Source organism: Berghia stephanieae, chromosome 9, assembly GCF_034508935.2.
Source record: "Berghia stephanieae isolate SIO BIC M18660-M18661 chromosome 9, UCSD_Bste_1.3, whole genome shotgun sequence".
Classification (NCBI taxonomy): Eukaryota; Metazoa; Mollusca; class Gastropoda; order Nudibranchia; family Aeolidiidae; genus Berghia; species Berghia stephanieae.
The window spans coordinates 16,663,509-16,684,629 of NC_088368.1; the positions used below are offsets into that span (position 1 = coordinate 16,663,509).

General features: G+C 35.8%; 2 protein-coding genes across 3 annotated transcripts; one reads left to right on the forward strand and one right to left on the reverse strand.

The window, feature by feature from the left end:
- Positions 1–1,702: 1,702 nt before the first annotated feature.
- Positions 1,703–7,459, reverse strand: LOC144979799 (uncharacterized). 2 transcript variants are annotated; one of them, XM_078926897.1, is made up of 3 exons: positions 6,714–7,459; positions 3,702–3,807; positions 1,703–2,243 (listed from the first exon to the last, which is right to left on the reverse strand). In XM_078926897.1, the coding sequence occupies exons 1-3, from the start codon at positions 7,247–7,249 to the stop codon at positions 2,160–2,162; spliced, it is 726 nt and encodes a 241-aa protein (XP_078783023.1). In that variant the 5' UTR covers positions 7,250–7,459; the 3' UTR covers positions 1,703–2,159. The 2 variants fall into 2 exon arrangements, with proteins under 2 accessions (XP_078783023.1, XP_078783024.1); XM_078926898.1 differs by lacking the exon at positions 1,703–2,243 and having other exon boundaries at positions 3,786–3,895.
- Positions 7,460–7,756: 297 nt separating this feature from the next.
- LOC144979798 (ubiquinone biosynthesis protein COQ4 homolog, mitochondrial-like) lies at positions 7,757–21,121 on the forward strand. The gene is made up of 6 exons (XM_078926896.1): positions 7,757–7,972; positions 8,262–8,447; positions 12,357–12,453; positions 15,001–15,103; positions 16,912–17,135; positions 18,472–21,121. The coding sequence occupies exons 1-6, from the start codon at positions 7,876–7,878 to the stop codon at positions 18,665–18,667; spliced, it is 903 nt and encodes a 300-aa protein (XP_078783022.1). The 5' UTR covers positions 7,757–7,875; the 3' UTR covers positions 18,668–21,121.

Here is a 21,121-nt window from a genome sequence, read left to right on the forward strand (position 1 = left end):
CCTGATATATGAATGAGATTCCGCACCCCCCCCCCCCCCCAACGGGGTCCCTTGGCGTTATTACAACATTTTCTTCCATCAGATACAATGCTTTTATCGACTAAATACTCATTTCACACCTGAGTACGCTGAGATGATGTGAGTAAAGAGCCTTTCCCAAGGCATCAAATTTGTGCCCCCCACAGTTGGACTCAAACAAGAGGCCAAAGACTAGTTTCAAATGCAAGATCAGAAAACTCTACATTGTAATAATTACACAAATATTCAATAATGTCGGTAAAAAGAAATGTACAAAAATCAAATTAACAGAATTTAAAAAAATAAAAAAAAAAAATTTAACATGGAATGTTTCAGGCTCAAAATCATTTCTTCAGAAATTAATAAACAAAAAAGTAAAAATGTCAAGAATATCCCAGGTAGATTATATAGTGCCGATAATTTTTTCTCTCATCTATCTGGATCATATGTGACAGTAAATGACGGGATAATTATAAAACACAAACTACAGGGTTGTTTTTATTATTTTAAAATAAAGATTAATTTCAATTAAACTTATTTATCCAATGAAATATCATTTCAAATGTTTATGGCAATATACAGTGGAACCCATATTTAATAGGTCTGGATATAGCAGAGACCTGGTTATAACACTTTTTTTTTAAATCCCCATTCTACCTCCCTCTTTGCCTTTAGTAAAATTTACCAGCTATAGCAGGGATTTTTAAAAGCATAATCGGTAGTCTTGGATCTTATCCGTACATTTACTGACCAACGAATAAATGAATAATCATCCAAATTATCTGCGGATACACGGATAATCATCAAATAATCTAGTAATAGTAAAATATAGTAAGGGGTGGAAGCATGGACTACTCATTGGGATCGGATAGGATAATAATAAAAATAATACGAGTGAGTTGTTGGGAGGGGGTTGAGGTGGCTTTGCTGTTTTTAGGGAAAAAAAAGACTCATTAAGAATGCCAACTTGAAATTCCTCAAAGTAATACACACCTATGGAAATGCGATCGTATAATAAATGGTCATTAATTTTAATAATCTCATTTTTATTTTTCAAAATACTACAATTGGCAGTTGTAAGCAACACGATAACCCTTTGATGACACTGCCAAAAATGACATCAGTGCTGCCAACACTGTCTATGTCTACATCATCACACAACGTAAAGCAACCAGACTCAGTGATTCAATGATTCACTCGTGATGATTATTCATCTGGTCTGTAATGAATAACGGGTCTGTTTTATCCGTTGAGCACCCATCCATGTTTTATCCGTGGATAACTGGCTATGAGTGGATAATCGGTTATAACAAGAGTGTGGAAACCCGAGATCCAAATAAAACGAATTAGCCCACAATACGTTCCAGTAAGCCTACAGTTAAAGGCAAAGGAGAGTTAGTCTAGGACTAGTTTGTGAATACTCTGTGTGTTTGTGTGTGTGTGTATATGTGTGTGTGTATGTATCTGTGTATAGGCTGCTTACTGTATTATTTGCCTTGCTGCAGGCAGTTCGTGCATAGCACAGAACACACATACTCAGGTGTGAAATGAGTATTTAGTCAATAAAAGCATTGTATCTGATAGAAGAAAATGTTGTAATAATGCCAAAGAGTCCCCCCTCCCCCCCAATAAAAAAGTCATAGACGGGAGCTTAAAATTAAATTTATTTTTTTTATCATATTGAAAAAACAATAACATAATAATCATCATAAAAATTTATTATTGCCTTTCAATATATTCTTGTAACATTCTCCTATCAACTCTATATCAGTCATATTTTAAAGATTTCTTTATTAAAAGAAAAAGAAAATAACCAACCGAATAAACCCCATAAAAACAGCATGGCTCAGCTGTAGTCTTTGCCTTGTACCCGAAGGGTATAGAGTTCGATCATCTGCCGCTGCACTGTGTGGCCTTGAGCAAGTCGCCTTGCCCTGGCTCAATTTGAGGCGCTGCACTGTGGCTGAAGCCCGCATTATTCCAGTCTTCCCTTGGAATAGACCCTGGAGACAAATTTCCCCTATGGGATGAATAAAGGGAATTTATTTATTTATCTAATTATTTTTTTACAATTGTAATGTTATCACTTGCTTGATTTTATTCTTTCTAGACATTTTCTTGTTGACTGCTAGATCAGAAAGTCACTTAGGTTTCTTGGGGTCGTTTAACTCATTGTCTTCATTTTGACTCTCGCTATTTACTGGATCCTTTTTACTCTGGAATTTCTGAAATGAAATTACAAAATAAAACAAAAAAATATTACGAGGATGTTGAACCATTTTTTTTTGACAATAATAACATGATGATGATGATGATGATGAAATGGTCATCATGGCATCACACCTAAACGATTTCACGGCCCGACTGACATGGGCCCACGCCCAATGAGGACGGCGCTGAAATACAACCAGACCATTGGTTTCTTCAGCGCCAACCATACAGATACAGATACAGATGGTAATGATAATTAGAAAAAGAAGAAGAAGAAGAAGAAGAAGAAGAAGAAGAACAAGAACAAGAACAAGAACAAAAAGAAGAAGATGAGGGTCTTTTTAATCAATCAATCTTTGAAGGATGAGATTTCTAGCCAAAATATGCGTCTTTCAAGAGTATGGCAGTTAACATGTTTAGTCAAAATAAACATTATTATTATTATTATTATATTCATATTTATATTATTATTTATTATTATTATTATTATTATTATTATTATTATTATTATTATTATTATTATTATTTATTATATTATATTTATTATTATTATTATTATTATTATTATTATTATTATTCATATTATATTATTATTATTATTTATTATTATTATTATTATTATTATTATTATTATTATTATTATTATATCATTATTATTATTATATTTATCTATTATTATTATTATTATTATTATTATTATTATTATTATTATTATTATATTATTATTATTATTATATATTTATTATAATATTATTATTTATTATTATTATTATTATTTATTATTATTATTATTATTATTATTATTATTATTTATTATATTATATTATTATTATTATTATATTTATTATTATTATTATTATTATTATTATTATTATTATTATTATTATTATTATTATTAATCAGCAATTTTTTAAAAAACAAGCTTCCAGCAGCAATATTTGCATTCCATTTGTCATGTTGGAGACCCATAATATTATGTATGATGTGTGCTGATAAAAAAATATAATTGAAAAAATCAGCAATTTTCACTTTCAACATGATGTAAACAGAGAGCCAATAAAAATAACATCATTTTTAAAGAAGCAAGGTCCCTGCAGGAATCGAACCCAGGCCAATTTGTTTCACCGGACGCCCATAGATACACATCGAATCCATTTCACAATGAGGATAAGGAGATGTGGAAGCAAGACTTAGTTTATGTAGTAATAGTAAGTTATGATTCAAATTATTTGGCAAGAGAGCAATGATCTATAACTTTCATTGTTTTGATTTTGAATTACAGGTTCCGATGTGTGTGATTAGGGTTTTCTTATTCCCAGAACTGCAGCACAAAGGTGACAAAATAAAATAGTAGCATTTAACATATTTCTAGATATTGTGAATCGGTAAATGTTGGTACCTCTACAACCATTTTCCCAAAAAATTATAGATAGAGATTGACTGATTGCAATGCCTTATTTTTTCTTTCCTACCTCGGATAAGGAGGACTTGATCTGAATCAACAAATCCTCTGGAATATCAAGGTCTCCAAGTCGATTGACAACCTCCCCCTTTGCAGCCAACATCTCCTCAACATTTCTGTAAACACATGACATAACTTGGATATAATAAAGTAGTCCCTCAGAACACAAGGACTGTGGTGCCGGAGTTCGTCCTGCTTGCCACCCTTTGAATAAGAAGACACTAGTCTATTGTATTGTAAAGTACTTTTCACCTTTTCTAACAGACTCATCTACCCAATCATTGCTGGGAAGGTAGAGGAGACAGAAAATATCTCAACTGCACCCAGGATCAATACCGGTCCAGTTGCTCGTGAAGCAAATGCTTTATCAGTGAGCTATTGGAAGCCCTGGATTGTTGATAAATATAAATATATGTAGAAGTTGAAGTTTATTTGATGTTTTGTTTTAGAAACTAAAATCACTTCTGGCTAAACAAAATATATATGCAATTATATATATAATGCAGATCAACACATTCATCTTTCAATGCATTTTGCACTGCTTCATTATACCCTACAATTCAACCATTTAACAGTAACACCAATTCCTAAAAAATTATGGTTTCTTACATTATTTATTCACACCGTTTTCACCAAGAAAACTGCCATGAATAAATTCTTACATCTCATTCACAATAATAAAAAAGAAGAAATAAATACAGTGGAGCTCAGTTATAACGGGAACCTCTGGCCCAAACATAAATTATCGTTTATCCCAAGCTCTCGTTATAATAAAATTTCAATGGTAAGAACCACACAATCTTATTTTGAACCTTTAACCCATTGCCGCCCAAATCGCCCGTAATCGCCCGCTCAGAAAACATCTGCATAAGTCTGGATCGCCCGATACCCAGTGTCATTGAACCCGTATATTAAAAATGTGTGTAGAACCACTTCTTTTTAATTGAAAAACGAAAGTAGAGAAAGAGTAAAAGCGAAACTAGCCGTTTCCCGATTGTTTTTATCTCAATTCGTTTGTCTGCTGCGATTTTTTGAAGTTTGTCGACCAAATCGGTTGTGGTAATGTCCTTTATTTTTATTTTTTTTGCTGGAATGGCGTTTGAATTACTCAATTCTCGGGCGTGATCAACGTTTTTTAATGGATAGTCATGATGATAGTACTCATTCAGACACTGAATCAGACATTGAGGTTGAGTTGGATGCGCATTTTGATGACATTGACAATGGGTTTCATGTGTTTTAATATTATTACATATTTTTCACTTTAACATTTTTTTTTCAAATCAAAATATGAGTCAATAGTCCAAACAATACATCAAATTAAAGGCCATTCATTCTTCTTTCCAAAACAGCTTTTATTTTGTTTCTAGCATGCCTCACATTCTTGCAATTAATTTTTTAATGAAGTGTACTATGACATTTGGAAGAGTTATCTCCCCTCGCATGGTCAGTGAGAGACATTTTTTCAGATTATGCCCGGGCAGCAATGGGTTAAATAAATCGATAATCCTTCAAAATAGTGTACACGGTGCTGGACTTCATATTAAAGCATTGACTTATCTTGGCTATCGTTGCCTCATTCTTCTCCACTTCTTCTATGATGGAAACATTAGCTTCGATAGTCGGTCTCTTTCATTTTTGATTTTGAGAATCCAAAATGTTATTGTTATGGAGTTGAAAATAGGTATGATGACGATTGACGACAAGATTTTGACAAAAAGTGTGGCAAGAACTTGGAGTGTAATCGGCAAACAAGTTGACAGTTAGTAGGAACCGACATGCTATGACAAAAAAAAAAAAAAAAACGCAAGTGATCGTGATGTGATGCTAATGAGCGATGCCGATAGGTGCATTTATGTTCAATAATAGGTAAGATGGGTTATTTCATTTAATTTGGAGGGGTGATCATTGTGGCAAAGCCCCTTATCTATTTGTATATCAGCTGTACTGATAGTAATAGCTATCCTGTTGCTATGGTAGCACTGCCGATATCAATTGCTTCGATATGCATGTGTGTGATTGTGATGTTTGTTGATAAATAAACGTGCATTTTTGCTTTTTACTTTAGATTGAGTTTTCGTTATTCCCAGTCTCCATATCGCAATTTCTTGTGATAACAAGTCTATTTACAATAGAGAAATAATCAGGGGGAAATGACATTTGAAAAAGTCTGGTTATTGCCAAGCTCTCGTTAATTCTGATGCCGTTAAACTTAAAGCACCAGTGTAGTAGACACATGGCATGTTTCTCCATCAGAGCAGATAGGTTGAAAATAAATCCTGATCTATCTATACACTAACTGCACTCACCTTTACCTAGGTTTAGTATAAAACACTATGTTATATCATATTCCATTACAGAATTAATTTTTAAGTTCAAAGATACAACAACAAAGAGAATGCATCAGAGTAGACAACAGCTTATACATTGACCTGATACAAGATATATCACTCTTAAGTACAGGAGATCATGACAAAATGAGAACAGTTGTAAACAGACATAAGGTTACAGTGACCATAGCAAAGATGGCCATTCCTCCTACTTCCATTTTCCCTCAACCCAGGACTTCATGAGGTTCTGGAAGGAACTTCTGAGGGATGCCAAGAGGAAATCCCCTCCAGGGATACATACTGGAGCACTCTGTGATTTACAGCGGGAGGCCAAGAAAACCTACCATCACCTATAAACTTGGTACGAGGATATCCTAGGATCCTGCTCATGATGCCATTTATAATGAATGCTGTGATTCCGAGAACTCTGCATTCTGGCTGTAGGACTCCATGACTGGGATGGGTCCAGAAAGTAGGAACGCCCATCATTGCTATGGTCACCGTAGCCGTATATTTGTTTATGGTTAGAGATCCATACTACAGCTCACAACCCCAATCGAGATGATAAACACAAACATAACAGAAGCACACATCATATCATTCCCTATAGAGTTCTTACTCGAGCAATAATAAAGAATATCAAATGATGAAATTTTAAAATTTAAGTCAAATGGAAAACAAGTATGGCATACCTGGCATCAATATGATCAAACCAGCCAAGATTGTCAGCTATGAGGTGATTATTTTTACAATTTTCACACTGGACAATGACAACACCATCAGTGTAAGACTTTCTTGAAAATGAATGGGCATTCCTCGTCCCGCACACTTTGCAAGTGTACATGATTCCAAGCTGGGGCGAAAGTTGAGCAAGCCTTTGAACAGAAGTTTCATCATTGTTGTCATCTGTAAAACAGTTGCGAGAAAATCCAAATGGGCGAATAAATTGTATAGATGGCGACTGTAATGTTAATAATGATCTTAACTTGGACTGTAAACTGGTGACTGTGGTTTGGTTGAATTTTCTCTTGGATTGGTGTTGATAGCACAAGATACCTTTGGATTTAGTGCTATATTTTACAGGAGTGGAACAATCGGTAATGAATGGAGTTAAAGTCAACTCTGAAAATAACGATCTATAGTTTACTTGAAGTGTATTATGAAACAACCCTTTCTTTTCAGGCAATCCCGAAGTGAACAATTTCATCAGCAATTTTGTCATTGACATTGTGGGTAACAGTCGACAGTGGGAAGAGAATTATTCAATTACCAATCCGAGGAAATTTATATAAAGGAAACTCAAGAATGTGATGAAAGCAAAGTCACATAAGTCTATTCTATATAATTAAAAAGAGATCAAAGCTGATTATAAAATTGTTAATCGTAGCCAGCTCAGTTGAAGTGAAAGTGAAAGTGCTTAGTGCTTAGCGATGGTTAAATAGAATTAGAATACGCGTGAGTTAATATGTTACAGTTGCAGCAATATTATACTACTCCGATTCTTGTCACTTGGCTTGTTGTCACGAATTGCTCTTTGAATGGTTGTCTACTGAATTTTAAATACTTGGCTCAGTTTTTTATTTGAGATCAAAACTACATTAATTAAATTACCTTTTGCAATATTATGTTGTTAAAAATAGTATTTTGATTTCCTTTAGTGCTCTAAAACAGCCAAACCCATAATTATTGTGGATTTTCTACTTGGGTATCGATGTTTCACCCGTAACAAGGGACAGAACCCAAGAAAACAAACTTCATTGAACTTCTCGGTCAGGCCGGTCAGGTTTCATCACTATCAACGGTCGGTTATCGGCTGAGTTTTATGATGTCTCTCCGTCTTTAACATTGATAGACATGTCTTCCATAATTCGAAAGTTCATCAGTCCTTTACTCTATTCAAATATTAACAGGGTTGATCGCCTGAATAATACGTTGGTCTCAAACATATCAGGTACAAATTACCGACAACAACCTATTCAATTCTCATTCGCCATTGCCATTGCCATTAAAAATTAAATTATTATAATTATAAGTTTAATTAAAAGTAATTTTCATTTAACTTGTACTTTATAGATATCTATCACAAATACATTTAATCCTGCTGAGGCCTAGGCATACAGATTGGCACTTGTTTAAAATGGTCCACCATACTAAGAGTAGTAATGGCGTTAATGATGAGTAAGGGTAAAGATGATCTCTAGAAAATGTTCTATCCTTTTCCTTTTTATAATCTATTCCAGGCAGTGCTCGTGCTTATGTTCAACAAACAAATACTAATACAGTGGATGAAATCGAGGAGAAGGAATCAAAACAAGACCTCCTATATGACACTCTGTACCCTGGTCATATTACAACCTCAATCTTTCAGAAATCCTTACTTGCTGTAGGATCTGGCATAGCTGTCTTCTTAAACCCTGCTCGAGCTGGTAAATAAGATTATATATTAATAAAAGAATGACGTTTGATTGTTTACAACTTTAACCAATCATTTTACACAATTTCTTTATTTCCAGCCGGTGTGAACCATTTACCAAATGATAAAGTTTGAGTCTCTCATATTGACTTTGAAAGTCATGGCCTCATATGATAATAATGACAATACCATAATAATAATAATAATAATAATAATGCAGTCTACTCCTGATAATCGCAACATTTCCCATGAAACGAAATTAATTCTATTAAAAAGTCACTGGTTAATTTCAACACACTTTGGCTAAGCGCAACAATTTTTCGACCTCAAAAAGTGGAAAATTCAAGAAATCAATCAAACAAAATCCTCATGGTTAAATTTTATCATGGTTGATATCATGACAAGTTGAAGAATCGAGAGTGGGTTGGGTTCATTGCTACAGTAGTGCGTCACCACGCCATTAGAGACAAAAGAGGGCAGGGCTTTGCAGTGTGGGTTTGTGAGGTCATTTGTGACCATTAGATAGGACGAGGGGGCTAAGCATAGTCTAGACAACAGGTAGACAATGACAGTTGTAAGGAGAGACTGAGCGATATCCGTTGTTGAGGGATTGACAACTGTGCATTGTGACCAGTGGGTTTGGTTAGAGCTTAATGTCTCTTATCATGCTAATCTCTCTGACTCTTACAAATGCTGATAGCAAAAGAGTGAAAGTTAATCCAATCTGAATAATATGTCGGCCTGCATCAAACTACTTTTGCTTGACAAAATCTATAAATGGCTTCCATATGGTTTTTGTTTCAATCAAATTGCTCAGTCTGTGGTGGACTAAGAACAATGTTTACAATAACTGGTTTCAGTTTACCATATATGTGTAAAATGTTGCAAGAATGGTCAGGAAACTAAACTTCAGTCAATCGCAACATTTTCGCTGATCCCAAGGTGTTGCAATTAACCGGAATGGACTGTAATTATAATGAATCTTTATTTACATAATTATGGTAATTTGTCATTTATAGTGCAACCCCTGGATAACGACATTTATTGATTGGGACTGGAAAATAATATTGTTATCCAGGGGGTCGTGATTCCAGGGTTTTCAAGATAGCAGGAGTTGGGGGCGTGGTGAGACTTCCTGATGACCAGATGGGGCAGCTTTTCTGTTCCCAGTACATAAGAGAGGAAGAGAGAGAGAGAGTGAGTGAGAGAGAGAGAGAGAGAGAGAGAGAGAGAGAGAGAGAGAGAGAGAGAGAGAGAGAGAGAGAGAGAGAGAGAGAGAGAAAATAAGTAGGAGTGAAATATCTGTTCAATGTTAGAGTTATCTTATAACGTTATAACAAGTGTAACTAAATGACAAATTGCCATATTTATGGACAATAAAGATCTATTATTATTATTATTATTATTTATTAGTCCTGATGAGCACAGTCAGTCTGTCCTTGGCTTGCATCTCTCCATGGCAGGCTTTAATAAGAATAACAAGCACTTACATAGTGCTTAGGGGGTCCTGATAGCTCAGTTGGTAGAGCACTTGTTCACAGTCATGGGGAACGAGATCGATCCTGGGTATAGTCGAGATTTTTTAATGACCCACCAGCAGTGATTGGGTAGCTGATTCTGTTAGATATGGCAGAAAGTACTTTGAGATAGACTAGTGTCCTATTCAAAGGGTAGCAAGCAATTCTGTTGTCCACCTTACACTAAAGAAACTGGGATAAATTCTAGCTCCATGAGCCAAATGGGTCTGAAGGACTCCATTTTTATAATAATAATAATATATCTTTATTGTCCTCAAAAAAGTGGCAATTTGTCATTTGGTTACACATTTATAACAATACAATATTGACATAGACACACTCAGTGCTCCTCCTTATAGTGCTTAATCCATACATAGGCTCTACATGCTTACCTGTGATTGTACGCATCTTGTTCAGCAGGCAGCAGAAATAAAAGTCCTGTCTCATCGGCATTGAAGATATCATTTTAGTTCATAATGCTCAGCAATTTGACAATCACCGATGATAGTGGTGTCAACCGAAGCAGACTCTATCTGACCAACCATTGCCCACTTGAAAATCTGCCACACCAAGCTTGTCCGCCGTGATTTTTACCTGCTGACGGATAATGCTAGCATCTGCGTTTGTTGCCATTTTTTTTTTTTTGCTCAAAAGTTGCCACACAAAAAATGGCAAAAGTTGTCATTAAATGTCCACCTCTCATAGACCCCAGTTCACTCCCCAGTGGAGTCCTTTTCCAGTGGTTCTGCATTTACTCATTAGTGATGTCCACCTCTCATAGCCTGGTTCACTCCCCACTGCTGTCCACCTTCCATATTCCTGAATGCACTCCACACTGGTGTCCATATCCCGTGGTTCTGCGCTCTCTTCTCAGTGGTGTTCGCCTCTCATTGCCCTGTGTTCAATCCCCAATGGTGTCCACCTCCCATTGCCCCAAGTTCACTCCCCACTCTTCTTCTTCTTCTTCTTCTTCTTCTTCTTCTTCTTCTTCTTCTTCTTCTTCTTCTTCTTCTTCTTCTTCTTCTTCTCCTTCTTCTTCTTCTCCTTCTCCTTCTCCTTCTCCTTCTCCTTCTCCTCTCCTTCTCCTCCTCCTCCTCCTCCTCCTCCTCCTCCTCCTCCTCCTCCTCCTCCTCCTCCTCCTCCTCCTCTCTCCCATACACAACATACAGATTTGAATGGTTTTTAATTTGTTTCATTTGTGGTGGCTTGACATTTGATATTATTATTATTATCATCATTATTCTTCAAGTTCAATCTATCTATCCATCAATAGATTAGTCAGTCAATCAATCAACCAGTTTTATATTTTATTTTTTTGTTTGTTTAGTGTTATTAAATGCAATGTTAAACACTTTTATTGCTGATAGTGATAGCAATATGTGGCATCTATAATGTAATAGTAACATGCCCAGCCAAATTATAAGGCATGGTCCTCTAGTTCAAAACCCTGCTTAGGAGTGGTAAAAATGGAAGTGAATGAAGGAAGAGATTCTTCCATGTTGATGCCTTTTGGTATATGTGCATCATTGACCACTTGCTAAGTGATTTGAGGTCAGGAACCATCACTACAGCAAATTACACTGAAGTACTTTACCTTTTTATGGTGGTATTTAAGTTTACTCGGACCTTACAACATATCTTAAAATTTTCTTTAAGAGTCCAGAAATAGCGATGCAAAATGAGTTTAATTCGCTACTTGTGAAAATGTTCAGGTAGATAGACAGGTGAAATTACGATTTCAAATAAATCTGGTTTTGCTCTCTAAAATCAAAAGAGACATTGAACAGAAAAAAAAAAAGAAAAAAGGTAGCCCCACTCATTTCAATGGTAATACTAAGAACTTTCATTGACTCAAACCAATCTTTGGTCAGCAATAAGATTAAAAATAGAAAATATCAAAGCCCATTATAGCTTCATTGCTGACAATGAATGTGACATCGTGGTGGGGTATCTTCTAAGAATTCGGTTTCTGCTGTGAAAGATGTGACATCGTGGAGTTGGGGGTGGTTTATCTTTATACTTAGAGATATTCGGATTCTGTGCTGCTGACAATGAATGACATGATTGGGTGTTATCTATACTTGAGATTCGGATCTGTGCTGGACAATGATGTGCTGGAGTTGGGTGGTTTATTTTATACTTAGAATATCGATCTGTGGTGACATGATGTGACTGTGAGTTGGGGTCTTTTCTAGTTTTGATTCTGTGCTGCTGACAATGACTCATGAATGGGTTCTACATCCGATGACATGGAACCTCTTTCAAACAGCCTTTTGTCAGAGATTTATTTTTCTGTCCTCTTTACCCACCAGGCTGTCCAATACAACGGCTTATATCAATTATTCTATATTTTACAAAACAAATTTTCAAAGTAAAGTTTGATTTTAATTTTATTTTTATTGTAGATATGCTGTGTTCCTTAGCAGAGACAACTGGCATTCCAGCCCTGAGATCTATTAAAAGAAAAATGGAGGAAGATCCTTCAGGGAGACAAATTCTAAAGTATGTAAATCTCTTATTTCTTTTCTTCATTCATCAATAGAAACAATAGATATGGTACTCGCAGTGCTCAATCCAAACTTCCCTTTCTTTTTTTTTTTCTTTTTTTTTCGTTTACTATTGTTCAACTCTTTTTTTTTTAACTGAAGAATTTTTTGAATTTTCTTTGCCATGTTAACTTTTTGTTTGAAGATGTTATGTTTATTTATATCCGAGATAATTGTGAATTCTTGATTTTTATTTGAATGTATAGGCCATTTTCAGATAAGACACTTTTAGAAACAGTATGTGGCCACAGTGGATCTTAATTTTTTTTAAACTTTGACTTGTTGGGGTTCTATCTCTCCAGATATTCTTGAATGTTTCAGATTTTCTGTATGATTATCCTTGAAGTGAGCAAAACATTTATTTCTTTGTAAAGAATGTACAGTGGACTCCGGATAAGACGATGCCCAGGGGAACCGTGAAAAAAATCGACTTATCCGAAAATCAACTTAACCGGAGTGTAACCAAATGAGCAAAAACTCATTTGAACAAAGCAAACCAATCTAGAATAAGTATGTCCCTTCATATCGCGCGGTCTCTGTAGTGGTCATGAGAGGCTCCTACCCCCAATAGTCCCATAGAGGAATCAGAATACATAAAAATCGGAATTTGAGATAAAAAAGCGGAATCAACTTACTGTTATTGACTATGACATACTTTGCAACAGAAAATGTAATAGACAATCCAAAAGTACTCAAATGATTAAAAATAAAAAATGTGTAAAAATGTACAGATTGTGTAAAGACTAAGAATGGGGTCAAATAATAATAGAGAACACGCAGGTCCTGACCGTCTGTGAGCAAAGCATTGAATGGATGGATTTAACCTTGTCAGGACCCCCCCCCCCCCCCCACACACACACCTAATCAAGCAAACGCGCGTGCCGGCACACACACACACACACACACACACACACACACGGACACAGGGCTAAAATTAAATAGGGAAAGAAGCTGACCGTACTCAAATAATATTATTACCGATTGAAGCCAACATATAATATTACCAAGGTCATTGACCTCACGAATTGGAGTCACAACAATACTAATAATACTTCGGTCAACCCCCCTCCCAAACATATAATATTATCCGACATCAGCAGCACACAAATTGAAGAGACTAATCAGAGATATAAAATGTGTGTTGATTGACCATACGAGATGACGAAATAAGCCATAGCTCACTTTTCTTTAGCTAGAGATTTTTTAAAAAAATTTTCCTCGATGAGATGGCTTGAATGTGGAATGTATACCAATTAAGTGAAAGCGGAAGGGTAGGCGCCTCTAGGTCAAGGTCATGCTTCTTGTAAATCGTCGAGACAGAAATTGCTGGTATGCCAATTTCCTATGCGATGATTTTCTGTCGCATGCCTAACTCACCAAATGCATCGAATCTTCCTTTTCCGCGATAGGTTTGCCATTGTAGTTGTAAACTTGACTTGAATTCCTCTTGATAGAATTGATACTAATTAAGAGGGCCATTACATAGGATGGCCTGGGATTAGAATCAAAAAAATCTTGAGCTTGAAGGTGCGTCAATGTAAAATTTGAGATGGAGAAATGAAAGTTATTCAATACTGCTCATGTACATTGAACACGGACGTCAGGCAAAGCACCTACATCACATCGATGTGCGCCAATCGTTCACGGATATTCTTAACCACTTAAAATTCTTACTGGTAGCTTTTTTAACCAATGGAAATACTTGTTTATTTGTGATTTTTTTGTAGTCATGAGTGATAAGAACATCGACTTATGTGGAGTTTTTTTTTTTTACTAATGTTATATAGGAAGAAGGGGGAGGGACCAAGAAAAAAAATCGACTTGGGTAAAAATCGACTTAGGCAACGTCGACGTATCCAGAGTGCACTGTAGTATCAATTTACAGTTTCCATCTCCTCTTATTCTTCCTTTTAGGCCAAAACCTCAGAAAATTGAGTACTGTCATGGTCGTAGAGTGTCTGGTTGTTTCAGTCTCCACTGGTGTTGAGGAGAAGAGACTATTTGAAGATCTCATTACCGGGTGCTTATTTAGTGATAGTGATAATGTCGAGTTTATTCCATCGGGGAATTGTGAAGGGGAAAAAAGAGTTCAAGTTGTTGGGGGTTTTTTTTGCATAACCTGACTGACTCTTTTAAGGATGGAATTCCATATGCCGTCTTTTCTCCCAAATTTCCAACTTATTTAGGTAGTCCTGAAGGAGGGTGGAGTCGTTCTGTAGAGCAGGCTGACTTCAGCAAACAGACATAGCTGCATCCCTTCGTTTAACCCTTCTGCCATATCATTTAATAGAAATAAGAAAAACCAAGGGCCCAAGCACATCTGATAAACAAGAGACATTCAAACATAATATCTGACATGTAAATAAATGGTTATTGTTGATACTGTTGTGAGCTGAAATCAAGACTGAAAATTGAAAAGGTCTATACAGCTGTATTTGTATTTTATTAATTATTTAAAAAAATATTAACTAATTTGTATAATTCCATTTTTTTTTTTAATTAGAGAGAAGCCAGTTTTGACTTCAGAGACCCTAGATGTTGATTATCTTGGATCATTGCCAGATGGGACACTTGGAAAGGAGCACTGGCGATTTCTGCAGGATAATGTAAGTGTCTGAACAATGTATACAAAGTAAAACATTAAGACTTATGGAGCAATGGAGCACCTACTCATGCACAAATGGACCTGGTTTGATTCTAAAAAGTATTGAAATAAAAAGAATATAACTGCTTCAGAAAAGAACAAAATACTAACAAGGAACAATTTGGGCTCAAATCCCATCTTCAGCCAACAACAAAAAATACTTCACATAAAATCTTAGCAGACGTCTGATCCATTTACAGTCACATCTCCATAATTCGAGCTCTACCGTTCCCAGCATTTTGTTTGGATTACAGAGAATGAATACCTAATATGACGTATTATAATTTGACCTCACATTGTGACAATTTAAGCCTAACATTGCAGCAAACAAGAATACAACAATAAGACTATACCGCTCACACAAATGTCAATGTGTGGTTTATTAGAATTGTTTTTACTAATGTGGTTTTTTTTTAATTTTTTTTTTAGCGGTGGGGGAGGGGGCGGGGTTGTTTTTTATTTTTGTTTTGATTTTGATTTTCACATGTGTTTTGTGTTGTTATTTTTTTGGGGTTTTTTTTTCAATACGGAGGTGATTTCGTTTTGATTTTTGGGGGGTTTTTTTCATCACATGAAACAGTTTTTCACAAAGCTTCATTACTGAGTTAATTTCTTAAATTCTTCTATTTGCTGAAGGAGCTGCTGTGTAACTTGAGCAGGATAGTGTGTAATCTTGATGAATATTTGAGGAAAAAGAAACATTCATAATTTATAAGGACAATTGAAGAGTAGGATTATCAAATGGCAACAAGATCAAACGCCTATCAAAGACTTATCTTTACCGTAATTGAAAATAACAGTCTTCATATGCCCAATGGCATGAATATCAAGTGATGGGATTTGTTAATCAGATTGTATAAACTGACCAGTCATACATGACTGATGCTTCCCATTTATTGCACACAATTAAACTTAGAAAATTTGGCTCCAATGTGAAACTATGTGAAATTTGTTTTGTATGGATCTGAAACCTGAAGAGTCACAAACACTCTTACTCTTAAAGTTCAGACCTTCAAAAACAAATGATTTTGAATATCAGATGGCAAGACCACGTTTCCAACATAGAATTGTGGAAAAGGTCAAACCAAGAACTAGAACCCATCAGCACCCAAATTAGGAGGAGGAAATGAAAATGGGAGGGTCACACATTGAGAAAACCAGGGATCAAGTTCACCCACCGGTACCTCGACTGCAACCGCCTGGGGACACGAACGGGTAGCATCCGAAACAGACACGGAGTAGAGGCACTCAATGTTTGACAAATTGAAGATGGCAGGCCTCGCCTGGGAGATGACCAAGAAGAGATTCAAAGAGAGAAGCAGATGGCGGTCAATTATTGCACAATCACTGCATCACAGTGTTGACTGAGGATGCAGGACTATCTGCTCATGATGGGACTGGATAGACAAATAAATTACTTACCTTATATTTATATTTATTGGATGTGAGAAAGCGTAAATCAGATTTTACTTCTATAGTTTGTCAACTGCATTGAACTAGATTACGGGGACAGACTGTCAGTCAGTGTGATGTTTGGATTATTATAGAGTCATAAATCCTCTATATTGTAATCCTTATTCCCAAAATAAGCTTTGGTTCTGGAAACAAGAATTTTCGAATTACAGTAGTTTACAAATAAAGAAGAAAAAAATCTATTCCCATGTGACCTGGGATTCGTATTTTGGACTTCTGGATTATAGAGATTTTACCGTATATTGTTACAGATTTTTTAAAAATTTTATTTTGAAACCATTTATATTTTTTTAATAGGGATTTTCACCAGATGATCGACTTCCTGTCAACTTCATTGATGACCCAGAATTGATGTATGTGATGCTAAGGTATCGCCAGTGCCATGACATTGTCCACACAATGCTGGGCATGCCACCGAACATGCTGGGTGAAGTGGTGGTCAAGTGGTACGAGATGGTTCACACTCAGCTCCCCATGTGTACATCTGCTGCTATCCTGGGACCTCTCAGACTCGGACCAAAGTAAGAATATTGGGTTTTCTGGGGTTTTTTTATTTGTGTTTTTTTTTAGCATCTATGCTATGGCCAAGCAGTGTTATGTCACGTCATGTAACAAAGTCTAGCAATCTTGAGAAAGGTCAGTGACTAGATGATGATTCCAAAACTCACTTTGTGGACACGGCATTACCTGGTTATTGGGAGAGTTCTGATCAAAAAGGTTGCCTAACTAGTGTTGTCATTTGGAAATTAAGCATTGTGAGATGCTTGGAGATTTGTGGAAACCTTTGAAAATTACCTTTTGTGCGTCTACATGGTCTTATGGTATTACATTCACCATCAGATTGGAAGGTCCAGGGTTAGAGACCCGCTCTGAACAGTGTATGGTTTAGTCTTTAGAAGAGGCCTTTTTCTGACCTTCTCTCACTGTACTCAGTTGTAGAATGAGTATCCGACGGTTAAAAACATTGTCTGTCGGGGGGAAAAAACTGGCCTCATGTCTTGACCTACTTGTTAAACATTTGTTGTTGGCTAGGGACCCTTTGTAAAGCGCTTTGAGCATGTTTAGTGGATATAAATGGTAAAATGTAGGACTCATTCAAACCCTTGTTCATTAAAAGCGTGAAGCACATGAAGCTGGAGGTTATATTGCTTTCCGTAAGAAGATGAAGTGGACAGTAAAAAATTCTTGCCACCATTGAATTATTGTAGTCTATCGCAAACTACTTTCCACCAGATCTAACAGACCTAGTTACCAAGACACTGATGGTTGGACAGGGTGTCAGAAAAATCTCAACTGCACTTGTGAATAAAAAATGAAGAAGTATGGAAAAGAACACAGCAGAAACCAGTGGGAGAGGAAATAGGAAGAAGACGAAGGAGGTGGATTGGACACACGCTTAGAAAGAATGACTCAACTATAACAAAGAAAGTATTGGACTGGAACCCTCAGGACAGAATATCAAGGGGAAGGCCACAAGGAACATGGAGAAGAATTAAAGAAGCTGATATACAGAGAAGTGGTAAGACCTGGAATGAGATAAGAAAAGTTAGCTCGGGATAGAGAAGGATGGAAACTGTTTTTCTGTGGCCTATACCCTGACCCAGGGTGAAAAAGCCAATGATGATGATGACTTGTGAATGATACCAATGTCTTACTTCTGAAGCAAGTGTTTTAACAATGAGCTATCAGGACCATCAGAAAAGTCCTTGTCTGACAAATTGCCATAATTCTTTTATTAATTTAAAGACATCATAATAGACATTGTTATGTTTTGTTTTCATTTTCTGGAAGACGACTGACAAGCCTTTTAACATTTATCATTGAAATCTTATGTTAAATATCCTTATTCTTTTACAGGCATCGTAAAAAGTTCCGCACCGGATATCTCCCATATGTATATCGTGCAGCTCCTAAGGCAAAAAACCTGATGACCATTTATTATGAGAAACACTGGGAGCAAGACCTTAAAGAGTTCAGACAGGAAATGAACATTGAGGTAGCACCTGCTCTGACAAAAAAGACTGGACGCGGCACAATGACGTCATCATCATGATGGCATCTATGATGTGATTACCTTGCATATTACAGGATTTTAATTTTCATATTTTACAATGTGCTAATGCAGATTTTGACGAATTTCACAGTCACAGATTCTGTGAATGGACTGCGACAAATGAAGAGGGCAACTTGCAAATGCAGAGTTTGATTAATTTCACTATCACAGGTCCTGTGAATGGACTACTACAATGGCATTGTGACCATAGTGAATTCAGATTTTTACCAATTTCAGTCACGGGTTCTGTGGTGCAGATGTTAACTGTGACACACAAATAAGGAACTGTGACCGTAGATTTATAAAAAGAAAAATACTAATAACTAAGCTGCTTGAAGCTGTGGAGTATTGAACGAAGACAATATATGTAATCCTTCAGAATTATTAGGCCCCCAGGGAGCCGTAGTTTATCCTAGTGTGAAATGGACAATAGCAATTTCTTGCTATCTTTTGGATAGGATGCTAGTCAATTGCAAAGTACTTTCCACCTGATCTAATTGTAACACCCAGCTATCTATTCATTGCTGGGTAGACAGGGTGGTGGGAGGGGGTCAGAAAAATTCTCTCGACTGCACCCCGGATCAATCTTGGTCTGACTGTGTGTCAAGCGAGCGATCTATCAATATCAACAAAGCTATCAGGATTCCCCCCCCCCCCCCCCCCACAAAAAAAAATGTAGTATAAAATGGCTTGAAAAAAGAATATTTTTTCTTTTACATATCAATTTCCATGCTGGAAATGCATAGACCTTTTTCCATAGCTTTCTGGCTTATTTCATGATGGAGTGGTAGTATTACTACATACTCCGTATTTATTATTGTTTTAATCATTATTGGTGTTACTGAAAAGTTTATCACATCAGTTACTACATTGATAGCCAATGGGTTTGTGTTTGTATACGTTTGTAGTTTTATAATATGAATCTTTATCTTATAATATAAAGAGTTAAGAGGGGGTGGAATAGGGGTACCGAAACTTAAATCTACCTCTTCCTCATAGTGTTCTAAATTAATGATTCAATATTGCCTCTGGTTTATTGCATTTTAATTTTATTATTATTTAGAAACTAAAGATTGTCGTAATGAATTATAATTACATATAACTTTGCAAAAGCTTGTAATTGTTCTTATGTAAAGAAAATAACAAAACCTGTGCAGTTACATATTTTTATCCTTAGCTAACTTAAAAAATGTAGTCTCCAAGATGAATTAATTTTGGACCTTAAACTTAAAAAGAAATAACCTTTTTTAATGTGGAGATGAAAATAATGTCTGCATAGTTATTATTATCATTACCTTGTCTTTCAGATAAGCCAATTCTATATTCTGATTACTTAAAATTGCCATAACATCCTATCATTACTACAGTAAAATCGGTTGAGCTGAAAATATTTTCTCCAAAAAAATTATTGTAAATGCCATTTTAAAAAACTCTCTCGACACCCTGAGTGATAGCTACGTCTACAAACCACTGCTTGATCATGTGATAAATATTGATTCCAAAGTGCTTTATATAAATGACCTTAAGTTGAAATTTGGAGTGATTCTTAAATCCCAACGCTTTAGGGTTGTCGACTCCAATCCTTTCCATTTCATGAATATGGCACAAGGTGGACATTTTTGTTATATTAATTACTGTAGAATTAAATTAGTATTACACACCTGCCTTGTACTATGAAAAATTCGAAGATCAATTTTGGACCATGCTGAGAGCAAATTGTTTATTTCTACAGCTATTTAAAGTGAAATTTCTTTCTTTCCCTTGGAAACTACAAATGTATGAAATTTCAAGTAGGCAGCTCTGGTATTATTCACAATGAATGAGTGACAAGTCTTTGATTATTTTTACGATTTTCTATCACTACAGTATTTATCGATGACCCGTTGATCAAACCTCTGAAGTAAGTAGCCTCTTTGCGATACTATACTTCAGAGGTTTGATCAACGGGCCATCGTTATGTACTTCTACCATAATGGGGCTTACGGGATAGAGAAATGAAATGAATCCAAGTTCAAGTCCTTTGAATTTTTGGCTTCACTAGATTTTACTGTTTTTCAATTTATTAAACTTGTTTTGTCAACCCGGTAAACATATATCATCAGGTTTTGATTCATTACCAATAAGGTGGTGTCTGCTCCCTAATTTCTTAATTTGAAATTTTCAAAAATACAAATGGAGCAACTCTAATATCTTGGTCCTCGTCTTCTCGTGTTCAATGTATGTGTTGTTAGATGCAAGCGAAGGTTCACAGCCTAAAAGTAAAAGTAAAAGCGCATGCTCTTGTGAATATAAGTATAAGTATTAAAATTATCCCAACTATTGGGAGCCTCTGTGGTGTAATGGTAGCACGTCTGACCAATAATCAGAAGGTCTGAGGTTCGATCCCCAGTTGCTTTTGTCGCCTTTCATACACGCTTGTTCAGATCTTTATAATAAAAACAACGAAAATGTTAA

Bases quoted from the DNA above. Each gene is read 5' to 3' on its own strand.
- LOC144979799 (XM_078926897.1), bottom strand. From the start codon at position 7,249: ATGTCAATGACAAAATTGCTGATGAAATTGTTCACTTCGGGATTGCCT. The intron at 3,808-6,713 runs GTATGCCATACT...ATGTGTTTACAG, and splicing joins TTTGATCATATTGATGCCAG to AAATGTTGAGGAGATGTTGG. The intron at 2,244-3,701 runs GTAGGAAAGAAA...ATTTCATTTCAG, and splicing joins TCAAGTCCTCCTTATCCGAG to AAATTCCAGAGTAAAAAGGA.
- LOC144979798 (XM_078926896.1), top strand. From the start codon at position 7,876: ATGTCTTCCATAATTCGAAAGTTCATCAGTCCTTTACTCTATTCAAAT. The intron at 15,104-16,911 runs GTAAGTGTCTGA...TTTTTTTAATAG, and splicing joins GGCGATTTCTGCAGGATAAT to GGATTTTCACCAGATGATCG. The intron at 17,136-18,471 runs GTAAGAATATTG...ATTCTTTTACAG, and splicing joins CCTCTCAGACTCGGACCAAA to GCATCGTAAAAAGTTCCGCA.